The 22264-nt window shown below is 39.9% G+C and overlaps 1 protein-coding gene across 7 annotated transcripts in view; it reads left to right on the plus strand.

Annotated features, from left to right (window-relative positions):
- The window catches only part of DNAAF9 (dynein axonemal assembly factor 9), a 159713-nt gene that overhangs the window by 48249 nt on the left and 89200 nt on the right, over positions 1-22264 (plus strand). For all 7 annotated transcript variants that reach the window (XM_024238872.3, XM_054542069.2, XM_063720724.1 and 4 more), the window contains 3 exons: positions 10311-10409; positions 15214-15269; positions 18282-18417. In XM_024238872.3, the coding sequence (XP_024094640.2) occupies positions 10311-10409; positions 15214-15269; positions 18282-18417 (291 nt within the window). The remainder of the gene's footprint in view (positions 1-10310; positions 10410-15213; positions 15270-18281; positions 18418-22264) is intronic.

The raw sequence follows: 22264 nt of genomic DNA on the forward strand, positions 1-22264 counted from the left end.
ACTTAGAATTAGCCATTTCTCCAAGGAGCTTCAGTGCAATTAGCGAGGAACAATATTTAATAGCCATGATCTGGGCATTAGGTATGTTTCTTGCTTCTGTGGGGACATTGGTTTTAGGCCCTTTGAGTGGGCATGCTGAGAAAATAAAGTAAAAGAATAATAAGGAAAAGATACAGTTTCAAAAATTGTATTTCCTTGAAAGAACAGAAGGTTTGAATCTACATATTCAAAAGGGCAAACCGGGCACAGTGGCTCACGCCTGTAATCCCAACAGGCGTGAGGAGGCTGAGGCAGGTGGATCACCTGAGGTCAGGAGTACAAGACCAGCCTGGCCAACATGGTGAAACCCCATTTCTACTAAAAATACAAAAATTAGCTGGGCACAATGGCACGCGCCTGTAATCCCAGCTACTCAGAAGGCTGAGGCAGGAGAATCGCTTGAATCCAGGAGGTGGAGGTTACAATGAGCTGAGATAATGTCCCTACACTCCAGCCTGGGTGACAGAGCAAGACTCCATCTAAAAAAAAAGAAAAGGGTATACCATGCCCCAGAGAAAATTGTTGCACAATGGTCAATACTGAGACATATTCTAATAAAGTTACTAGACTTCCCCCCAAGCCCTAAATCCCCCCAGAAAACAATAAAATGCTTTGGCATCCACGTACAGATAAAGTAGAAAAATGCAGGGTGGCCTTGAGTTTCTCCATAGCAGAAAAAAAATGAAGCAACATACCTATAATAAAATCCTCAAGAACAAAAATATAACACCCAAATTTTATTTTATTTATTTATTTTAAAAATATATGTATTTTTAGAGACAGGGTATTGCTCTGTTGCCCAAGCTGGAGTGCAGCGGTGATCATAGCTCACTACAGCCTTGAACTCCTGAGCTCAAGTGATTCTTGCACCTCAGCCTCCTGAGTAGCTGGGACTACAGGCGTGCATCACCACACCTGGCTAATTTTTTATTTTTTTTGTAGAGATCGGGTCTTGCTGTGTTACCCAGAGTGGTCTTAAATTGCTAGAACCCAGGAGGCAGAGGTTGCAATGAGCCGAGATTGTGCCATTGCACTCCACACTCCAGCCCGGGCAACAACAGCGAGATTCCATCTAAAAAAAACCTGAAAAATTAAGTAATAAAGATATAAATAACAATACAAAATGAAATGAACAGTAAAAGATAAAGCTGGATGGGTGAGGAAGGAGGGATTAGGAAAAAGAAGTATACTAATTTTATTATTGAACATAGAGATTAAGGAAATTGAGCATTAAGGTTTTTACATTAGTTAACAAGGTAAACACTAGCACTCAGTAATAACTTTTTTTTTTTTTTTTTTTTTTTTTTTTTTTGAGACAGAGTCTCACTCTGTCGCCCAAGCTGGAGTGTAGTGGTGCGATCTTGGCTCACTGCAACCTCCACCCCCACAGGTTCAAGCAATTCTCCTGCCATAGCCTCTTGAGAAGCTGGGATTACAGGCGCATGCCACCACGCCTGGCTAATTTTGTATTTTTACTGGAGACGGGGTTTTGCCATATTGGCCAGGCTGGTCTTGAATTCCTGACCTTAAGTGATCCTCCCACGTCGGCCTCCCAAAGTGCTGGGATTACAGGCCTGAGCCACCACGCCTGGCCTCAGTAATAATTTAAGTAATGAAAACACTACATATCAGAGTATTTGAAAAACAGCTAAAGGAGTGCTTATGAGAAATTTTTAATTGAAAATAAGTAGCCAAGTGAAGAAGGGGAAAAGAGTAAGGAAAGAATTCACTGCATGGAAAGCAGAAAATAATGAAATAGAACATAAGAACTCATAAATAATCCCAGCACTGGTACTTTGGACCTGAGAATAATGAAGTAGAGAAACCATTAGCTTAATTGTGGTAGGTTATATTATTTTTTCATACCTTTTTTTTCCCCTTCATGCCCTTGTTGTAGTTGACAGTGGTTATTCTTTCCTGTTACACTAATGTTGGCCCTGGTCATATGGAAGGTGATTGGTCATAACATGACATGTCTGACCAGAGGCCTTCGGTGTTCTTGTGTAATTTTTCTTGCCCTCTTATACTCTTGCCATGAGAACTTTTCCCAGGTAGTTGCTGCTTTATGTGTGGGTCCTGAAATGACATACATAGAACAGACTGTAACAGTCCAGCTGAGCCATAGCCAGCCTGCAGACCTGTAAGCAATAACCTGACTAATAAACTAATCTAACAAGAAAAAAAAGGGAAAAAGCAGAAATTTCAAAAGAGAAAAGACGGCAATGATAGGTACAAGGAAGTTAAGAGTCATAAGAAAGTAATTGCATCATTTCAATGCAAATACATTTGGTTAAAGGTTAATTAAAATAGGCCCCAGGATAGATATAAAATCTAAAATAACTGATTGAAAAAAGGCAGAGAAATTACCAGGAACACATTTCGTGAGTGAATTCTCCTAAAACCTTCAAATATAGTTTCAGAGCTATTTAAAAGTTCAGATCTGGCCGGGCTCTAAACCGGGCTCTGAATTTGGGCCGGATTAGTGGCTCACATCTGTAATCCCAGCACTTTGGGAGGCCGAGGCAGGTGGATCACCTGAGGTCAGGAGTTCAAGACCAGCCTGGCCAACATGGTGAAACCTCGTCTCTACTAAAAAAAGAAAAATTAGCTGAGTGTGGTGGCACATGCCTGTAATCCCAGCTACGTGGGAGGCTGAGGCAGGAGAATCACTTGAACCCGAGAGATGGAGGTTGCAGTGAGCCAAGGTCGCGGCTCCAGCCTGGGCAACAGAGTGATACTCTGTCTAAAAAAATAAATAAAAGTTCCGATCCTACCCTTAAAACGTTTTAATGTAGTGATGAACTAAAACCAGACAGCATTGAAAAAGAACATCTTGCAAACTTTTAATGAAATTAGCTTGAAACAAAAATTCAGATGACACTGGATCTGAAAAAAAAAGAAATTAGCTGTTATCAAAACTCAATAAAAAGAAACTAAAGAAAATGAAAACTACAGACCAGTATTATGAATATTGATACCAGTATTTTAAGTTAAATATTAGCAAACAGATCCTAGTGTCATATTAAAATAATATTCTATGAAGTAGGGTTTATTAAAGGTTCTATATTTAGTTCAATATCTGGAAATCTACTAGTTTAATTGCTATATGAATTTTTCCTCTTGGAGGCTTTTATAATGACTCCATAGATGTTTAAAAAAAAAAGGCATTTGATAATATTGAACATCTGTTCTATTTAAAAATTTCTTTTTTTTTTTGAAACAGAATCTCACTGTCACCCAGGCTGGAGTGCAGTGGCGCAATCTCAGCTCACTGCAGCCTCCACCTCCTGGGTTCAAGTGATCTCATACCTCAGCCTCCTGAGTAGCTGGGACTACAGGTGTGTGCCACCATGCCTGGCTAATTTTTGTATTTTTAGTAGAGACGGGGTTTCACCGTGTTGACCAGGCTGGTCTCCAACTCCTAACCTTAGGTGATCTGCCTGCCTCAGCCTCCCAAAGTGCTGGGATTCCAGGTATTAGCCACCAAACCCAACCTCTGTTTAAACATTTATAATTAAAGAAGAATGTAAAAGAAAAATAACATCTGAAATTTTTGGTTTTTGAAAAAACATCATCATCCCCTGGCTAACCTAATTATGAAAAAAAGTGAAAATGCACAAATATACAGAGAATGTAAGAATTAGGAAGACCGTTTAACCACAGATAAAGAAGAGAGACAGGTAATTTAGTAGTATCTGCATGCAATCTCCTCAATTTAGGATACTGCAGGTCACACATAGAGGCCAGAATAGCACTGTAGTTTTAAGAACATTGCTAGTGTCCCTAGAGTCGGTGGAGAGGGTCCACTCGGGAGAGCATCTTTAATTGCACCTGGAACAGCAGTGACATCATGCAGCTGAAGCAGCAACAGTGGTGATCACCATGGGCTGTAGAGCAGGCTCTTTCCTAGTTTTCTGACTTCCTATGAGCTTGGTATTCTTAGGTGATGGGAAGAAGAAGGAAGCCCTTTTGATGTGTGATAGTGGACTTCTCATCCATCCTGAAGAGTAAAGGCTGAGAGCCAGATTTAACTGTATTTGGAAATAATAAAGTAAGGTGATAACTCTGCCTGGAAGTGCTCAGCATTGCTTCTCAGAGGAGTCATGTGTGGTAATCAGAGATTTTCCAGAAAGGGGAGAAGGTGGTAGAACATTCTAGACAGAGAGGGAAGGAGGCTGTCTGAAAGCGCCAGAATAGTCCTCTGCTGAATTTTGAGAGAAGGTACTCAAATGTGGCTGCTTTGCCCTCACTGGTATTTAAGCCGGTCCTTGCCTAACTTGGGGATGGTACAATGAATATGGACTTGGAGCCACCCAAGAGCTGCCTCTGCTGGATGCCAGCCTAGAGCCAGGAGTTCTGTTTGAAGTTCAGTATCCTTGTCCTCTGGCTAAGGGCCAAGGCACAGTGGCATGATTCTTGACCTCTGTTGCTTCTTTCTTCTGGATTTGGCCTTGAAGAATCTGAATGATAAACTTTCCATCCACCTGACCAGTTCCACTTACTTACAACAGTATCCATTTCCACAAATGCAGTGTTTATGTTGGGGAAAAGTTGGGAGAATAGCATGTCTAGTGAAAGCACACAGGTTCTAGGTATCTCTTGTCTAGATATTTTTCTGCTTTTGCTGCTTGTTAGTATTGAATCCTCAGGCAAGTCACTTTATTGCCTGGTGCCTCAGTCTCTTCTGTAAAGTGGGCATAGAGAAGTAACAAAGATATCAGGAAGATTTAAAAGGACAATATACATAAAATAACATTTCATATAGAATGCTGGTGATTTTTAATATGAGTCATTGCATCTTGCATTGGAAAAATAGAATGTGCATGGAGCTAAAAGCAGTACTTAATGATTCATTCTACCTTATTCTATAATTAGTACTGACATATCCACCTCCCTCAGGGGTGGTTTTTTGGGGAACAAAGTGCCTATCTTCTTCTCTGTAACCCCTAAAGCACACTGTGTTTTTCATCTACAAGTTTGCAGAGAATTGGTATTGCTTAACTGTGTGACTGCTTCCTGTCATAGACCCAAACCAAAATGGGTGTCACCAGGTAGGCCATTTAAGTGGAAATATACCTCCTGAGTCTGTTTCTAATAGAATTGAAACACAGTGTATTCTGTATTAATAGCCTTTTTTTTTTTGCGGTGGGGGGGACAGTGCGGGGAGACAGGGTCTCACTCTGTTACCCAGGCTGGAGTGCAGTGGTGCTATCTCGGCTCACTGCAACCTCTGCCTCCCAGTCTCAAGTGATTCTCCCACCTCAGCTTCCCGAGAGGCTGGGACTGCAAGCACTTGCCACCACACCTGGCTAATTTTTGTGTTTTTTTATAGAGACAGGGCCTTCCTATGTTGCCCAGGCTGGTCTCAAACTCCTGGGCTCAGGTGATCTGCCCACTCCCAAAGTGGATGAGCCACTGCACCCGGTCCCTTTTTGTTTTTTTAAAGTCTCACAAAGTGAAGCATTCTGGTAAAGCTGAAGAGATTGGACAGAGCCAAGTAAGCAAGGCAAAGATGCACTCTGAGATGGGTGGCTTTGGGCATAGCTTCCCTGAGGCCAGTGATGTGCATTATGAGTATCTGAGAGAGAGAGAGCAGACAAATGTCAGGATGTTGAGGGGAAGGCTCAGATGTATATATTTATTTACATATATATATACACATGTGTTATATATATGTTATATATCTATATATTATATATAACATCTATATACATGTTATATATAACGTGTTATATATACATATATTTACATATTGAGGATAAGTCACTTTATTGCCTGGTGCCTCAGTCTCTTCTGTAAAGTGGGCATAGAGAAGTAACAAAGATGTCAGGAAGATTTAAAAGGATAATATACATAAAATAACATTTCATATAGAATTACTTCATATAGAATTTACATATATGTATATATAACATGTAAATATATATTTATACATGTATATATATAAATATTTTGAACTCATAGATTTAAACATATTTGATGTGTTGATATCCATTGCAATTACCATCTTTTCACAGCCAGCCTTGGGCTGACCTGTAGTAGAGGCAGTACTGAAGATATCTAGTGTGCAAGGTCTGATAATAAGCACTTGATACAGGTTATTTCACTTAATTCCTGTAATATCTCTGCAAGGTAGATAGTAGTCATCCCAGTTATATAAGGCATTTGAAGCTCAGATTGAGTTCCTTGCCCAAGGTCACACAGCCAGTAAGAGGCAGAGATTCAAGCACAGGTTTTTCTGAATTGAAACGTTCTTTAACTGCTGGAATGTGAGTGACAGCCAACTTGAAAAGGAGAGTAGATCTGGGACCAGAGAAGTCAGACAGACATTGAAGGTCTGTGGTTAAAGTGTTAGTTGGAAGCGCTAGAAGTATATTTATCTCCAGAGTCCAGAAGGGAATAACCCAGTGCCAAAGTGGAAAGATTGCCCTGGGCCCAGGATACAGGGGCACTGATTGGACCTGATAGCAGTAAGTCAGAAACCCAGACCCAAAAGGATTGGTTTATCGGGCCAAGGCACAGAGGTGGTATGGCAAAGCATTCTAACCCAGGACCCTGCAGATTACCAGTTACAAGTACATGCACATTTCTATATACAAAATACTATGTAAAAATAAGTTGAGATAACATTTCCCAAAGTGTTTACAGTGATTCTTATTCTGTTTTCTGTAATGAACAAATAATACTTATGCATTTGCTTTTAAAGACTTTTCATTATTAAAATAACATAGATGGCCGGGTGTAGTGGCTCACACCTGTAATCCCAGCACTTTGGGAGGCCAAGGCGGACAGATCACTTGAGGTCAGAAGTTTGAGACCAGCCTGGCCAACATGGTAGAACCCCATATCTACTAAAAATACAAAAAATTTAGCTGAGATCACGCCACTGAACTCCAGCCTGGGTGACAGAGCAAGACTTTGTCTCAAAATAAATAAATAAATAAATAAATAAAATAACACAGACTCAGAAAACAGCATAAAACTGATGTACAATCTAATAACTTACTGTAAAGCAAAGCAACAGAACCTCCCTTACCTCCTTCCTCTTCCCGCAAGAATAACACTATCATGAATTCTATGGTGGTCATCTCCTTACTTTTCTTTGCAATTTTATCATCCAAATGTGATTTTATAAACATAGGTTAGTTTTGTTTGCCTGCCCTGTATGCATGTATGTGTTTTAGGTTTCTTTTCATCTGTAGGTTTTCTCTATTTCTTTGTCCCCCTACCCCCTAGCTGTCTGTTGAAGAAACCAGATCATTTGTCTTATAGTTGCCATCAGTTGAAATTTTTTTTTTTTTTTTTTTTTTTTGAGATGGAGTCTCACTCTTGTTGTCCAGGCTGGAGTGCAGTGGCGTGATCTTGGCTCACTCCAGCCTCTGCCTCCCAGGTTCAAGCGATTCTCCTGCCTCAGCCTCTCCAGTAACTGGGATTACAGGCGCGTGCCACTATGCCTGGCTAATTTTTGTATTTTTAGTAGAGACGGGGTTTCTCCACGTTGGCCAGGCTGGTCTTAGTAAGGTGCTAAGGCCTGCCTTAGCTTCCCAAAGTGCTGGGATTACAGGCATGAGCCACTGCACCTGCCCCAGTTGAAATTTTCTTAATTGTATTCCCATGATGTAGTTTAACATTTTCCCGTCTCCTGTATATCCTGATCATTGGTAATTGAATCTAGAGGTTTAATCAGTTTCAGGGTTGATTTTTGGAGAAAAGACTACTTCCTACAGGGTGTTATATTCTTTATCAAGAAGCACATAATGTCTAATTGGTTCTCTTTTTGTTTTGTGAACAGCAATTGATGTGTAATCCCTAGATCCTTAATTCATTAATTAAATCCTCAATTCACCATTGCACAATGGTGTTACTCCAATTGTATATATATACATAAATATATTGTATATATGTATATTGTATATATTTTGAACTCATAGATTTAAACATATTTGATGTGTTTATATCCATTGCAATCACCATCTTCAGTGATGCTCAAATTTTTCTATCTTTGGATAATGAACTCCCTTCAAGTTGGTTCACAATTTAACAGAATCTTATTTTAACAGAATACTAACAGTCCTTGATAACTTCCTTGCCAGCTACTATGTTAAGATATCCCAGCCTTATCTTTACATTTCCTGTCTGAGACTCACTCTCAGTCAGTTCTCTAAAATGTTCTGGTTTCTTTGAATGAGAAGTGGTATTTCAGCACCACAATCTGAGTGCTAGAAGTACTCATTGCTGCTGGTTTGGCCATTGTTTCTAAATCTCTTCAGTAGATAGAGCTAGGAAATATTTTCTGTCTCTTTCTCTCTCTCTGTCTCCCTCCTCCTAATATGTGTATGTATATATATGTGTGTGTATATATATATATGGATATGGATAGATAGATATAGAGAGATATAGATCCAGATATAGATATATATAGATACCTGTATACACCCACACACTTTTTTTTGTTTTATCCTACATTATATATAAAACGTACTCAGAAAACACTATCAGCACTGTCACCTACATGATGACTAAAAAGAATTTTTTTTGGTAGAGATGGGATGTCACTATGTTGCCCAGGCTGATCTTGAACTCTTGGGCTCAAATGATACCCCCCCTCAGCCTCCCAAAGTGCTGGGATTGCAAGCATGAGCCACCATACCTGGCCAGAAGTGTGTGTGTGTGTGTGTGTGTGTGTGTGTGTATGTCTGTGATAAGTATCATATATAATATGCATGTGTACATATGTATACATAGATACACACACATCTGTATATATAGATATAGATAGATAGTCTGGGCAGCAAGTAAACAATGTTTACATTGTCTTCCCAGCAGTGTTGCCTTGTGCTTTATGTCTAGGGCCAGAAGTAGAGTCAGTACCTGGCTAGCACAGAGGTCTGAGTACTTGTGTATCCTTGAGAGGAGGAGGGCATACATCTGGCCATTGAGTTTTGGTGCAGCAAACAGAATGCCTGCTATGAGCAAGGCACTAGACTGGGCGACTAATATACATACCCTTCCATGGTGCAAAATGGACAGGGAAGATGACTGTCCAATTTGAGTACAAATTATTAGCAACTTCAAAATAAGGACAAGGATAATACTTGAGGAGTATCTTAAGCAAGTCCTAATTGGTGGGGTTTTTTTGTTAATTGATGATACCTTCAAGAAAAGCCCATAGCAAAAAGCAATTTGTAGTGCTTGTGAATAAGAATGAGTTCAGAAAGGATGCTAAAAAGCAGCTGGGGTGGGGAATGGAGGCTGTATGTAGAGGAGAGTCAGCCAAGAAGGGTGCAGTTTCTCAGTACTCATGTGGCTACTAGAAAGAGGGCATAAGGAAGGAGAGGGCTCTGTGCCACCCTGCCCTTTAACTAAAGTCAACCAGTCCTTCAACAAAGCTGCTCAGATGCGACCCTTTTGGCACTGGACATGGTACCATCCTTTAGGTGCCCTGTAAATAAATTCCTCCCAACAGGGTTGCTAAAGTAAGGTGCTTAAGGATCATTACTGTCCATTCATTCATTCATTTTTCAGACAGAGTCTCGTTCTGTCACCCAGGCTGTAGTGTAGCAACACAATCCCAGTTCACTCCAACTTGGACCTCTTGGGCTCAAGCGATCCTCCCACCTCAGCCTCCTGAGTAGCTGGGACAACAGGTGCGCACCACCAAGCTCAGCTCATTTTTTTCATGTTTTTTTTTTTTTTTTTTTTTTTTGTAGAGACAAGGTCTTATCATGTTGCCCAAGCTGGTCTGGAAGTCCTGGGGCTCACGTGATTCTCCCACGTGGGCCTCCCAAAGTTCCAGAGTTACAGATGTGAACCACTGCTCCTAGCTGTCCTTTTAAATGGCTTTATTTGGAGTATAATTTATGTACCATAATATCCATTTTAAGTGTACAACTCAATGATTTTTAGTAAATTTACAGAGAACATTTTCATCAGCCCAGAAAGTTCCCTTGTGCCCACTTGCAGTCAGTCTCCATCCCAACCCCAGGCAACCACTAGTCTACTTTTTGCCTCTACAGATTTGCTTTTTCTGGATATTTCATATGAATGGACCACATATCAGGTGGTCTTTTACATCTAGCTTTTTCACTTGGTATAATGTTTTTGAGATTCATCCATATGAGTAGCATGTACTAGTAGTTTGCTACTACCTTTTAAAATAACATATATAAATGGTCTGGTGTTTTGAGATAAGTTACAGTTTCATAATTCTCGTTTTCTAAAATACCTCCTTTATATGACCAAACACGTTATCTTTTTCCTTTTTTTCCCAGGATTTGGTGGCTTTTGAACATCAGTGGACTAGCTTCTTCGCTAATTTTGACACAGAAATTCCTTTCCTGCTAGAACTTTCAGAATCTCAGGCGGGTGAGGTATGTAAGGGAAGGGTCAAAGAGGAAGAATAAAATGGTTAATTTATTTATTGTTTTAATTTTTTATTAAATTTTTTTCAAAATACAACACTATCAATTCTAATTTATCATTTCTTTAAGCTGTGTTGTATACCATAAAGAAGTTCCCCCCTCTGCCAACCCTTTATAAAAAGCTGTCTTTTATTTTGTGCCAGCTTGTCCATTAGAAGGATTTTTGCTTTGCAGTGTGGTGGTGCCAGGAATTCTACTGGGCACCAGTTAATAGACGTAGGAATAATTATCCACATGTGAGTAGCACACCTTTGTCAGTTTAACCTCCAGATAATGAATGCCAAGATGTCTTTCCAAGCAGATGATGCTAGTCAGCAGTTACCAGGCTCATGAGTAAACCTGAAGTATCTAGATTGAGAACCAAGACACAGGACAGCCTCAAAAACTAATCACCAGGAAGGATCCAAGGAATCCTTCTAAGCTTGCATTCTAGCCTTCTTGGGCACTCACTGCAGCCCTCAACTCTCCTGTGCTCCCCTGTGGCTCAGAGCAAGCCCTCCTGCTGATTATTTTAGACATTTTGGAGCTGGAATTGATCTTTGTTGTTACGCATTTTACCTTTGAAATGGAGTCTCGCTCTGTCACCCAGGCTGGAGTGCAGTGGCATGATCTCGGCACACTGCAACCTCTTCCTCCAGGGTTCAAGCAATTCTCCTGCCTCAGCCTCCCAAGTAGCTGGGATTACCAGCACACACCACCATGCCCAGCTAATTTTTGTATTTTTAGTAGAGACAGGTTTTACCATGTTGGCCAGGCTGGTCTCGAACTCCTGATCTCAGTCGCATGCCTCCGCCTCCCAAAGTGCTGGGATTACAGGCGGAGCCATTGCATCCGGCTACCTTTACATATTTTATAAACCCCACAATACAATGCTCTTATTTTTCTTTAAACAATCAATTACCTTTCTTAAAGATTTAAATAATAGGGAAAAAGTCTTATATATTTGCCCGTGTATCGCTTCTCAGCCTTTTGGCTAAGGTCAAGTGTAATCTATTTGCCCATGTTGTTGCTCTCTCTGGTGCTCTTCATTCCTTTGTCTAGACCCAGACTTCCCCTTGGCATCCTTCTCCTTGAAGGTTGGTCTTTAATAAATTTTTTTGTGGTATTAATCTTCTGATGATAAATTCTTGCAGCTTTTGAATATCTGGAAAAAAATCTTTATTTCACCTTCATTTTTGAAATATATTTTTGCCATGTGTAAATTCTAGATTGACAGTTTTTACCTTTTGATACTTGAAAGATCTTGCTTCAGTGTCTTCTTGCTTGCGTTATTTCTGATGAGAAGTCCTTCATCCTAATCTTTGTACATACCATAATCTTTTATTCTAATCTCTGAATATAGCAGGCCTTTTTTTTCCCCTCTGGCAGCTTTTAAGATTTTCTCTTTATTACTGATTTTGAGTAGTTTGATTATGGTATGTCTTGCTGTAGTTTTCTTCATGTTTCTTGTGCTTGAATTTTGTTGAGCTTCCTAGGTCTATAGATTTATAGTTTTCTTTAAGTTTGGAAAGTGTTTCGCTATTAATTCTTCAAATGTTTTTTCTTTTCCAAACCTCTCTTCTTTCCTTGAGGGACTCCATTTGCTTCTACATTAGACCACTTGAAGTTGTTCCACATCTCACTGATATCCTTTTCAGTTCTGGGGGTTCTTTTTTCTTCTTCTATTACTATGATTCTAAGAGTAAAAGAGATTCCAAAAGGTATACTCAGAAGTGTCACTGTTGTTTCCTGTTACTCTTTTCTTATTGCCTTCTTCTTTGCACCCATTTTCCCCACTCCATTGACAGTAGGTAACAAACCTCTTGAGTTTCTCATTTACCTTTTCTATTTCATTTGCACAAATGAGCAAATACATGTGCATTTTCTCATACTGTCACCTTTCTAACGTTGAAGAGTAGCGTATAGTCATTTCCACTTAACAGTATACCCTGGAACTCTCTCCCAGTCATTTTTTTTTTCTTTGTTTTCTTAACGGTGTAAACATATTCAAGTCAGTTCATTGGGATCTTTGTTACAATTCAGAGTACTCCATTTTGGGATTTTTCTTAATTTATTCAGCCCCTCTTGTATGTGCACATAATGAGGTTGTTTCTAATATTTTGCCATTACAAACAGAGCCATAGTAAATAACTCAGCGCTTATGTATTTTCTTGTTGTTGGAGGTATATATACCTACCTAGTGATGGGATTGCTGGGTCAAAAGGTGAGTGCATATGTCATGTTGTTAGTTATTGCCAAATTCCCCTTCAGAAGGGTTGTACCAGTTTGCATTCCCACCAGCACTATATGAATGCCTGTTGCTGCACAACTTCACCAATAGAATGTATTGTCATACTTTAAAAATTTTCAGCCTCACAGGTGAAAAATAGTATATCGGTATTGTTTTAATTTATATTTCTCTATTAGTAAGTTTGAACATTCCCTCATATGTTTGATGACCATTTTATATTTTGTTTACATATTGTTTTTCCATTTTAGTATTAGTACAGTTATTAACTGAACTATAGAGCATAGGTTTTAGGAGGGTTTTTTGTCCCCTGGCTTTTTTTTTTTTTTTTTTTTTGAGATGGAGTGTCACTCTGTCACCAGGCTGGAGTGCAGTGGCGCGATCTCAGCTCACTGCAACCTCCGCCTCCCGTGTCCCCTGGTTTTTAAGAGTTTGTTACATATTTGGGCTATTAGCATTTTGTCTCTATTATATACTCCAAATACTTTTTCCATATTTATCAGTTGGTTTGTTTATAATGGGTGTTTTTCTTGCCATGCAAACATTTTTGTTTTTATGTAAATTGATCTGCCTTTTCTTTCATTGCCTCTGGATTTTGAGTCATTATATAGGGAAAGGCTGTAATTGAAAGTTACCCGCTAGCGCTTGTATGGCTTGAATTTTTACATTTAGATCCCTAATCCAAATGTAATTCGTGGGAATATGTTGTGAGATATGGATCTACCTTTATTTTTTCCCTCAAATCATTACCAAGTTAGAATCCCAGCTATACAGTTCACTAGCTCTGTGACCTTGGACAAGTAAATTAACTTTTGTATCTTTGTCAACTCATCTCTAGAGAGGAAATGATAGAATGAAGCTCATAGGTTGTTATTAGGATTGCTTGAGATGATAAGTTCCTATCACAGTCACATGGTAAGCCCACAATAAATTTTAAGTATTATGTGAATCTATAGTTTTTACAGATCAGTAAGACAAACATCAGAACTCCAATTGAGCCAGGCGGGGTGGATCACTTGAGGTCAGGAATTCAAGACCAGCCTGACCAACATAGTGAAACCCCATCTCTACTAAAAATACAAAATTAGCCAGGTGTAGTGATGCGCGCCTGTAATCCCAGCTACTTGGGAGGCTAAGGCAGGAGAATTGCTTGAACTTGGGAGGCGAAGGTTGCAGTGAGCTGAAATTGTGCCACTGCACTCCAGCCTGGGCAACAAGAGCAAAACTCTGCCTCAATGAATAAATAAATAAATACTCCAATTGATAAATATCCAGAGAATGTAAATAAACTGTTAACTAATGAAGGGAAATCCAAATGGCCACTGAACATGTCTAAAATATTTTACGTCATTAAAAATGCCAAGGGGTATAAAAGAAGACAACAAACAATGAGGTCCCATTTTTCATTTGTCAACTTGGCAGATATATTGAAACCATTTCATAGGCAGTGCTTATGAGGAGACCATGAGACAAGCACACTCATTTAGGTAGACATGTACATGGATAGAACTTTCTTAAAAAACAATTTGGCAACATAGTTTTGCCTTTTTATTCTATGATTTCATTTCCAGATCTGCCTTAAGGAAATCATCAGAGCTGCAGATTAAATTTATTAAGTTCACTACATGAGAGGTGTGTGTGTGTGTGTGTGTGTGTGTGTATGTGTGTGTGTATTTTTTCCATTATATTGAAGAATTAATAACAGTATAAATTTCCATGAACAGAAGACTGTTTAATAAAGTTTGGTGCAATCATATATTATTTATGATGTACCATAGAGAAAAGATTTGAAGAAAATTTACCAAAATGTTGATAGTTTTTAGACATTATAGGTGGTTTTTATTGTCATCTACAAAGAACATGTATTAATCAGAAAAAAAAACAGTAAATATTATTTAGTGGGATTAAAATTACCTTTTGAATTTTTGGATCCTTTGGACATGAGAGCATGCATGTTAAGTTTTGATTAGTGTTTAGCCTCACACTATGTTTGTGCATACAAAAGCTGAGACTTACTTCATTGATTTCCCAGGAAACTTCCATCAGTATACTTCGAAATTCCTTGGATTAGCACAGCAGAATTTGTATATATTAATGTATTGGAAATGTAGAAGAAATTTTTTTTAAAAAATCTCCACATGATTAGCAACTTGGACCATAGATGGTGATTGGTCCAATTTTCTTGCAGTAGTTAAACACTACATTAAAAGGATTTTTTTCATTATTTTCCTTTTTGCAGGTTTCTGTCTTTTTTTCTTTTTTGGTATTATTTTGTTTGCCACTTATTCCTAAAATTCATATTGCTATTCACCATACACATCTTTCCATGTTCTTATAATAATCTACAAACATCTCTCTCTTTCTGTAGCTCTCTGTCTCTCTCTGTCACACACACACACACACACACACACTCACATGCTATGCACTCTCCTGAAGCATGTGTGTACATACATACATATGTGAGGGGTTTTGTGACTGTTTTACCAAATTGTGTTCTTAATATATACAATGTTGGCTTCTTTTTAGCCATTCAGAAGTTATTTCAGTCATGGAATGATCTCTAGCCATATAACTGAAAACAGGTAAGTTTCTTTCTTGGGGAAGAAGGGTGAATGGTGATAGAGAAAATGGAGTTGGCAAGGGGGTTGGCTGTGGGGGTGCATTCAAGTTCAGAAGCTAGAGTCAGGAAAATATGGGTTGACTTTAGTTATCACAGGGTAAGAAATCTGTACTCTGTAAATATGTCTGTTTCTCTGCTTTCATTTTCATTTTATTATTTTATAGTAAACTAGCTTTTAAAACACTGTTGTCAGCCAGGTGCGGTGGCTCATGCCTGTAATCCTAGCATTTTGGGAGGCCAAGGTGGGCAGATCACCTGAGGTCAGGAGTTTGAGACCAGGCTGACCATCTCTATTAAAAATACAAAAATTAGCCGGGTGTGGTGGCATGCGCCTGTAATCCCAGCTACTCGGGAGACTGAGACAGGAGAATCACTTGAACCCGGGAGGCAGAGGTTGCAGTGAGCCGAGATCATGCCATTGCACTTCAGCCTGGGCAACAAGAGTGAAACTCTGTCTCTAAATAAATAAATAAATCACTGTTGTCTGCTAAAATCTAAAGAAAGGAATTTTTAATTTCGTTCCTGGTTCAGGAAAATGACAGGAAGCAAATGAAAATTAATAAATGGGACCTAATTAAATGAACATGCTTCTGCACAGCAATAGAAATAATCATCAGAGTACACAGACAATCCTCAGAATGGGAGAAGCTATTTGCAAACTATGCATGTGACATATGCATAGTCCGAGGGCTGGGTAGGGGAGCAACAGTGGCTTGCAGGCAGTAAAAGGGATCAGGTGTGAAGGTCCAGTCCCACAAAGATGGGTTCAATGAGGGTTCGAAAGTGTTTCTTCCCGCATCTCTTTTGTCATGATCGGCAGGAGATACTTCCTCTGATGGATAGAGAGGACATTTCTTCTCTGTTTTCTTCCCTGAATTCCAATCCAATCTAATAGTGAAACAAAGTACCCTGGCTAGGACTCAGAGTCATCTTTTTCAGCCCAAAGTGTCACCTAGCTTGAATTAAGCTTCAGAAAAAAATCAGCCATGCTTACTTTTAAAAGCCCTTGTTTGCCTGAAGCTTAAGGTAGTATTTTTAAGAGTAGTGAAAAGAAATGCAAAGAATTATTTACATGGCGCACACTAAGGGCAATTTAGGAAGAAGATAGAGGATAGAGTCATCAAATATTCACTGAGAACTACGACATACCAATCAAGAGAGATTCATGGTTTAAAAAAAGGAAGCAAATATGATTACTGCCCTCATAAAGTTTATAGGGTAGTGGAGAAAAAGACATTAATCAAACATCTTAACAAAGAAATCTGTTATTACCAACTCTGATTGGTGCCATGAAGGAGAAAAGAGCATAGTACTTTGAAGCCCATCACAGGAGAGCCCAGCCCCCTCCAGGAGAGAGCTGAACAATGAACAGATAACTGAGAGTAGGAGGAAGAGCAGAGACCCTGAGACAAGAACATAAGGGACATCAAAGAAAATGATCTTGGCTGGAGTATTGAAGTTGGAGTTGAGTGGCCTTCTGTGGAGCTGAGAAAGTTCACCAGATCATACAAGTTCTCTTTAGCCATGTTCAAGATTGTGGCCCTTCTCCAGAAAATAACATAAAGGCAGTAAATTGGCACGTTTAAAAGATTATCATCTGGGAGGCCGAGGTGGGCGGATCACGAGGTCAGGAGATCGAGACCATTCTGGCTAACATGGTGAAACCCCATCTCCACTAAAAATACGAAAAATTAGCCGGGCGTGGTGGCGGGCGCCTGTAGTCCCAGCTACTCGGGAGGCTGAGGCAGGAGAATGGCGTGAACCCGGGAGGTGGAGCTTGCAGTGAGCCGAGATTGTGCCACTGCACTCCAGCCTGGGCAACAGAGCAAGACTCCATCTCAAAAAAAAAAGATTATCATCACTGCAATGTAGAGAATCTATTATAGGAGGGCAAGAGTGGAAACAGGGAAACAGTGAGGAAGTGTTGCAGTTGTCCAGGGAAGAAATGATGGCAGCGTGGACTAAGGTTGTAGCCATGAAGATGGAAGAAAATGGTTAAATAGGAAGGCTTTTGGGCCTGTTGATTAGATTTGAAGGCGGAGGAAGCAGAAGTCAAGGAGGCCTTTCAGATGACTGGGTACCAGGGTGGATTGTGATGCTGTTTATTTCCTGCAAGAACTGGAAGGGGAGCAGACATAGGGAACATCATCACAGAGGAGAGGAGGGAGCAGCAAGCTGCAGGTAAACCCTGGGACTATTCGGAGACCAGGTGGAAGAGGAGGGTGACTGACTGGGGAGACTGAGGGGAAACAGTTCTTGCGGTGGAGGGTGGAGGGAGTCAAGTGCTTCTCAGAGACCGAGGAAGGAAGGAAGACCTGAAGACCATCTGTTGGATTTGCTGTATGCTACATGAAAGTCACTTGGTGACTTTGGCAAGAACTCTCTGGGTGAAATGACTGAGGAGGCTGATTAGAGTGGGCTGAGGAGTGAGCAGAAAGTAGGGGAGAAGAAAAGTTCAACCAAGAGGGCAGGGAGGAAGGGGGTGGGTACAGAGCCAGGTATGTGTGGTATTGAGAAAATTTGCAACCCTCCTGTGCTCCTTCCCTATTGAAAGTTACTCAGGAATTGGTGACTGCCCTATTGTCTGTCTAGTCCAAGTATCGTAACTGTCATCCTTTAAGACTCATATTTCTATAAAAATTCTATTTTATAATACCGGAGTTTTGCTCTATCACTGTATCATGGACAGCAAACTTATGGAACTTATTCCTCAAAAAGTGGGACATGCTGAAAATACAAACCTAGCTTGAGTTTAGTTATGTCCCTAAATGTTAACTGATCCCTGTGGGTCAGTAGGGAGACAGCTGGCATCCGTTTCCAACCAGCCAAGGATATTCGGTCGACCGTACTGACTGACCACTTTCCTCAGGCTGCAGGTGTCCCTCAGAAAAGCCTGAGGACTTATTAAGGTCACAGAAGGTTGCCTTGGCCAGGAACTCTTTTCTAATCACATGTTTTTGACTTCCCTCTCTAGCCCTAATCGGCAGCCATTTGTTCTCTTTGGTAATCACTCCACACGAGAAAACCTGAATGCTGGCAACTTTAACTTCCCTTCTGAAGGACATCTGGTACGAAGCACTGGTCCCGGCGGGAGCTTTGCCAAGCACTTGGTAAGTGGCTGGACTGCCTGGTGCTTGATAAGTTTTATTATCAAGTTGTGGGGGTGGGGTGGGTGGGGGGAGTTAGACAAAAGGAACCTTTTCCAGTTAGTGTGTTGATTTAACCCTGAACTTGAAGTTGTTCTAGAGTGAAAAGAAGTGATTAGAAACTGTTTGTACTTTTTTTTATAGGTACTAGGTATGATTTGAAAACATCACATTTAATTTTGAAATATTTGAAGGAAAAAGGTTAAGAACATAGTTTCACAAACCAGTCTTTAAGTTGTCAGAGTAATATTGTCAATAGAATTTTTAAAATTCAAAATAATTTGAAGATAGTTATTCCAAGCCTAAGTTTGTTATGCCTTGACTGTTACATTTAAGGACAGAAGCCAACCTTGATGATCATTGTTTATTGAGAGTGCCAGAGAGAAGATTTTTGCATTTGGTGGCAGATTGTCTGCTACATTCTCTTAAAGAAAACATTAGACCTGAATATGAGACTTTAACGATTGTGAAAGTCTGTACTATCTCAGTGGAATTTTGAGTATTTTCAAAATGTCTCTGGCAATCAAGAAAGCTGTGGTTAGTGGGTACTAGTTTTTTTGTTTGTTTGTTTATTTTTTGAGACAGGGTCTCACTCTGTCACCCACGCTAGAGTGCAGTGGCACAGCCTTGGCTCACTGCAGCCTTGACCTCCCAGGCTCAGGTGATCCTCCCACCTCAGCCTCCTGAATAGTTGGGACCACAGGCACATGCCACTGTAGCCTTCCTGTCTTCCCTAGGGGAGGGGGAAATAGCTAAGAAACACTTTTGATGGTCACAGCCTGGAGACACGGGCCCACTAAAAGACTGAGATTTAACCGTAAAATCATAGAATGTTTCCCTCCCCCATTACCTTAGCACAGGTCTGCAATATAATAGGGGGTTACTGCTGACAGAACTGCAAGGTACATCTAAGGTGGAGTTCACAGGGAACCCAAAGAAGAAAAATGGGGAAGAAAAATAGAAGAATACTAGAGGGATTTGAAGTCCCTGGCACCTACAGCTTCAGAAAACATTAAACAGAACCCAACTCCCAGCCAGATTAACATAAAATCCCACATTAAAAGTCTGTTTCTTCAGTTCCTGTTACCTGATACATCATTTTTGGCTTTCAACAAAAAATTACAAAGCATGCTAAAAGGCAAGAAAAAACACTATTTGAAGAGACAGTGCAACCATCCATCAGAACCAGACTCAGATATGACTTATATTTTGTAATATACAGATTATTAAAAGTAACTATGATTAATGTTAAAGGCTCTAATGGAAAACATAGGCAACATGTAAGAAGAGATGAATAATGTAAACAGGGAGGTGGAAACTTGAAGATAGAATCAAAAGGAAATTCTAGGATTCAAAAGCACTGTAATAGAAGCGAAGCATACCTTCGATGGGCTTATCAGTAGAGCAGACATATCCATGGAAGGAATCAGTAAGCGTGACATTGGTCAATAGAAAATTCCCAAACAGGAGTGTGAAGAGAAGAAAACAATGAGGGAAAAAAAAAATCATCCACGAACCAGCCGGGCACAGTGGCTCACACCCGTAATGCCAGCACTTCGGGAGGCCGAGGCAGGTGGATTGCCTGAGGTCAGGAGTTCGAGACCAGCCTGGCCAATATAGTGAAACCCCATCTCTACTAAAAATACAAAAAATTAGCTGAGTATGGTGGCGGGCAGCTGTTATCCCAGCTACTAGGGAGGCTGAGGTGAGAGAATCGCTTGAACCCAGGAGGCGGAGGTTGCAGTGAGCTGAGATCGCACCATTGCACTCCAGCCTAGGCAACAAGAACAAAACTCTGTCTCAGAAAAAAAAAAAAAAATCATCCAAGAACCCTGGGACAATTTCAAAAGGTATAATGTGCATGTACTGGGAATATCTGAAGAAGAAAGAGAAGGAAACGGAAGAAGTATTTGAAGTAGTAATGGCCAAGAATTTTCCAAAATTCATGACAAAGACACAAAACCACAGACCCAGGAAGCTTAGAGAACACCAAGCAGGATAAATCCCAAAATATCTATGCCTAGGCCTATCCTATTCAAACTTCAGAAGATCAAAGACAAAGAGAAAATCTCTTAAGAAGCCAAAAGGGGAAATAAAACACCTTACCTATAGAGGAACAAGGATGAAAATTCCAGTGGATTTCTTATCAGAAACCATACAAACAAGAAAAGAGTGAAATGATATTTTAAAGTGTTGAATGAAAAAGGACACCAACCAGACCACATTTTATATCCAACAAAATTATCCTTCAAAAGAAAAGGGAGGAAACAAAAGAGAAATACTTTCTCAAACAAAAAAATTGAATTTATCACTAGCAGATCTGTCCTGTAAAAAATGTTAAGTTGTTCTTTATGTATGTGTGTATGTATGTGTGTGTATATGTATATTATTATATATACACTATGTATGTGTGCATATATTATATATTTTAATTATATATAACATGTAATATATAATATGTATTCTATATGTAATATATTATATATATATCAGAAACTTGGATCCACATAAAGAAAGGAAGAGCATCAAAGAAGGAATAAAGGAAGATAAAATGAAACCTTTTATTTTTCTTATTCCTAATCTAAAAGATAACTCTAATAGTAGTAACAGTGTATAGGTGATTACAGCATGTAGATAAGTGAGTGGCAGCAGTGTAATAAGGCACAGGAGGGAGGACATGGGAGTACTCTGACACGAGGTTTGTGCACTACACACAGAGTGATAGAGTGTAATTTGAAGGTGGACTTCGATTAGTTATTAATTTATATCACAAACTCCAGGGAAACCACTAAAAATGTCCACGTTTCAATTGAAAAATCACTAGAGATCTCAAACTCGATAAGAAAAGACAGTCATCAGTGCCAGCACTAACAGAATGCAGATGTGGGAATTAACTGACAAGGATTTTAGAGCAACCATCATAAAAATACTTCACAAGGTCAGGAGATCAAGACCATCCTGGCTAACATGGTGAAACCTGGTCTCTACTAAAAATACCAAAAAAAAAACAAAAACAAAACAAAACAAAAAAAACCTGGGCATGGTGGCACGTGCCTGTAGTCCCAGCTACTTGGGAGGCTGAGGCAGGAGAAGTGCTTGAACTCGGAAGGCGGAGGTTGCAGTGATCCAAGATCATGCCACTGCACTCCAGCCTGGGCAGCAGAGCAAGACTCCATCTCAAAAAAAAAAAAAAAAAAAAAAACAAACTTCAGTGAGCAACTACAAATACCCTTGGAGTAAATGATAGAAAGTTTCAGCAAAGAAATAGAAGATGTATAGAAAAACCAAATTGAGGCCAGGCGTGGTGGCTCACGCCTGTAATCCCAGCACAGGGATTATGCTGGGATTGAGAAGCCGAGGTGGGCAGATCATGAGGTCAGGAAATCGAGACCATCCTGGTTAACATGGTGAAACCCCATCTCTACTAAAAATAGAAAAAATTAGCCGGGTGTGGTGGCAGGCTCCTGTAGTCCCAGCTAATTGGGAGGCTGAGGCAGGAGAACGGTGTGAACCTGGAAGGCGGAGCTTGCAGTGAGCTGAGATCACGCCACTGCGCTCCAGCCTGGGCAACAGAGCAAGACTCCATCTCAAAAAAAAAAAAAAAAAAAAGAAAAGAAAAACCAAATTGAGATTTTTTAAAGTAAAAATAGACCAGGCACAGTGGCTTACACCTTTAATCCCTGCACTTTGGGAGGCCGGATTACCTGAGGTCAGGAGTTCAAGACCAGCCTGGCCAACATGGCGAAACCCCGTCTCTACTAAAAATACAAAAATTAGCCAGGCGTGATGGCAGGCACTTGTAAAATCCCAG

This window comes from Pongo abelii, chromosome 21 (genome assembly GCF_028885655.2).
Source record: "Pongo abelii isolate AG06213 chromosome 21, NHGRI_mPonAbe1-v2.0_pri, whole genome shotgun sequence".
In the NCBI taxonomy this organism is placed as follows: domain Eukaryota; kingdom Metazoa; phylum Chordata; class Mammalia; order Primates; family Hominidae; genus Pongo; species Pongo abelii.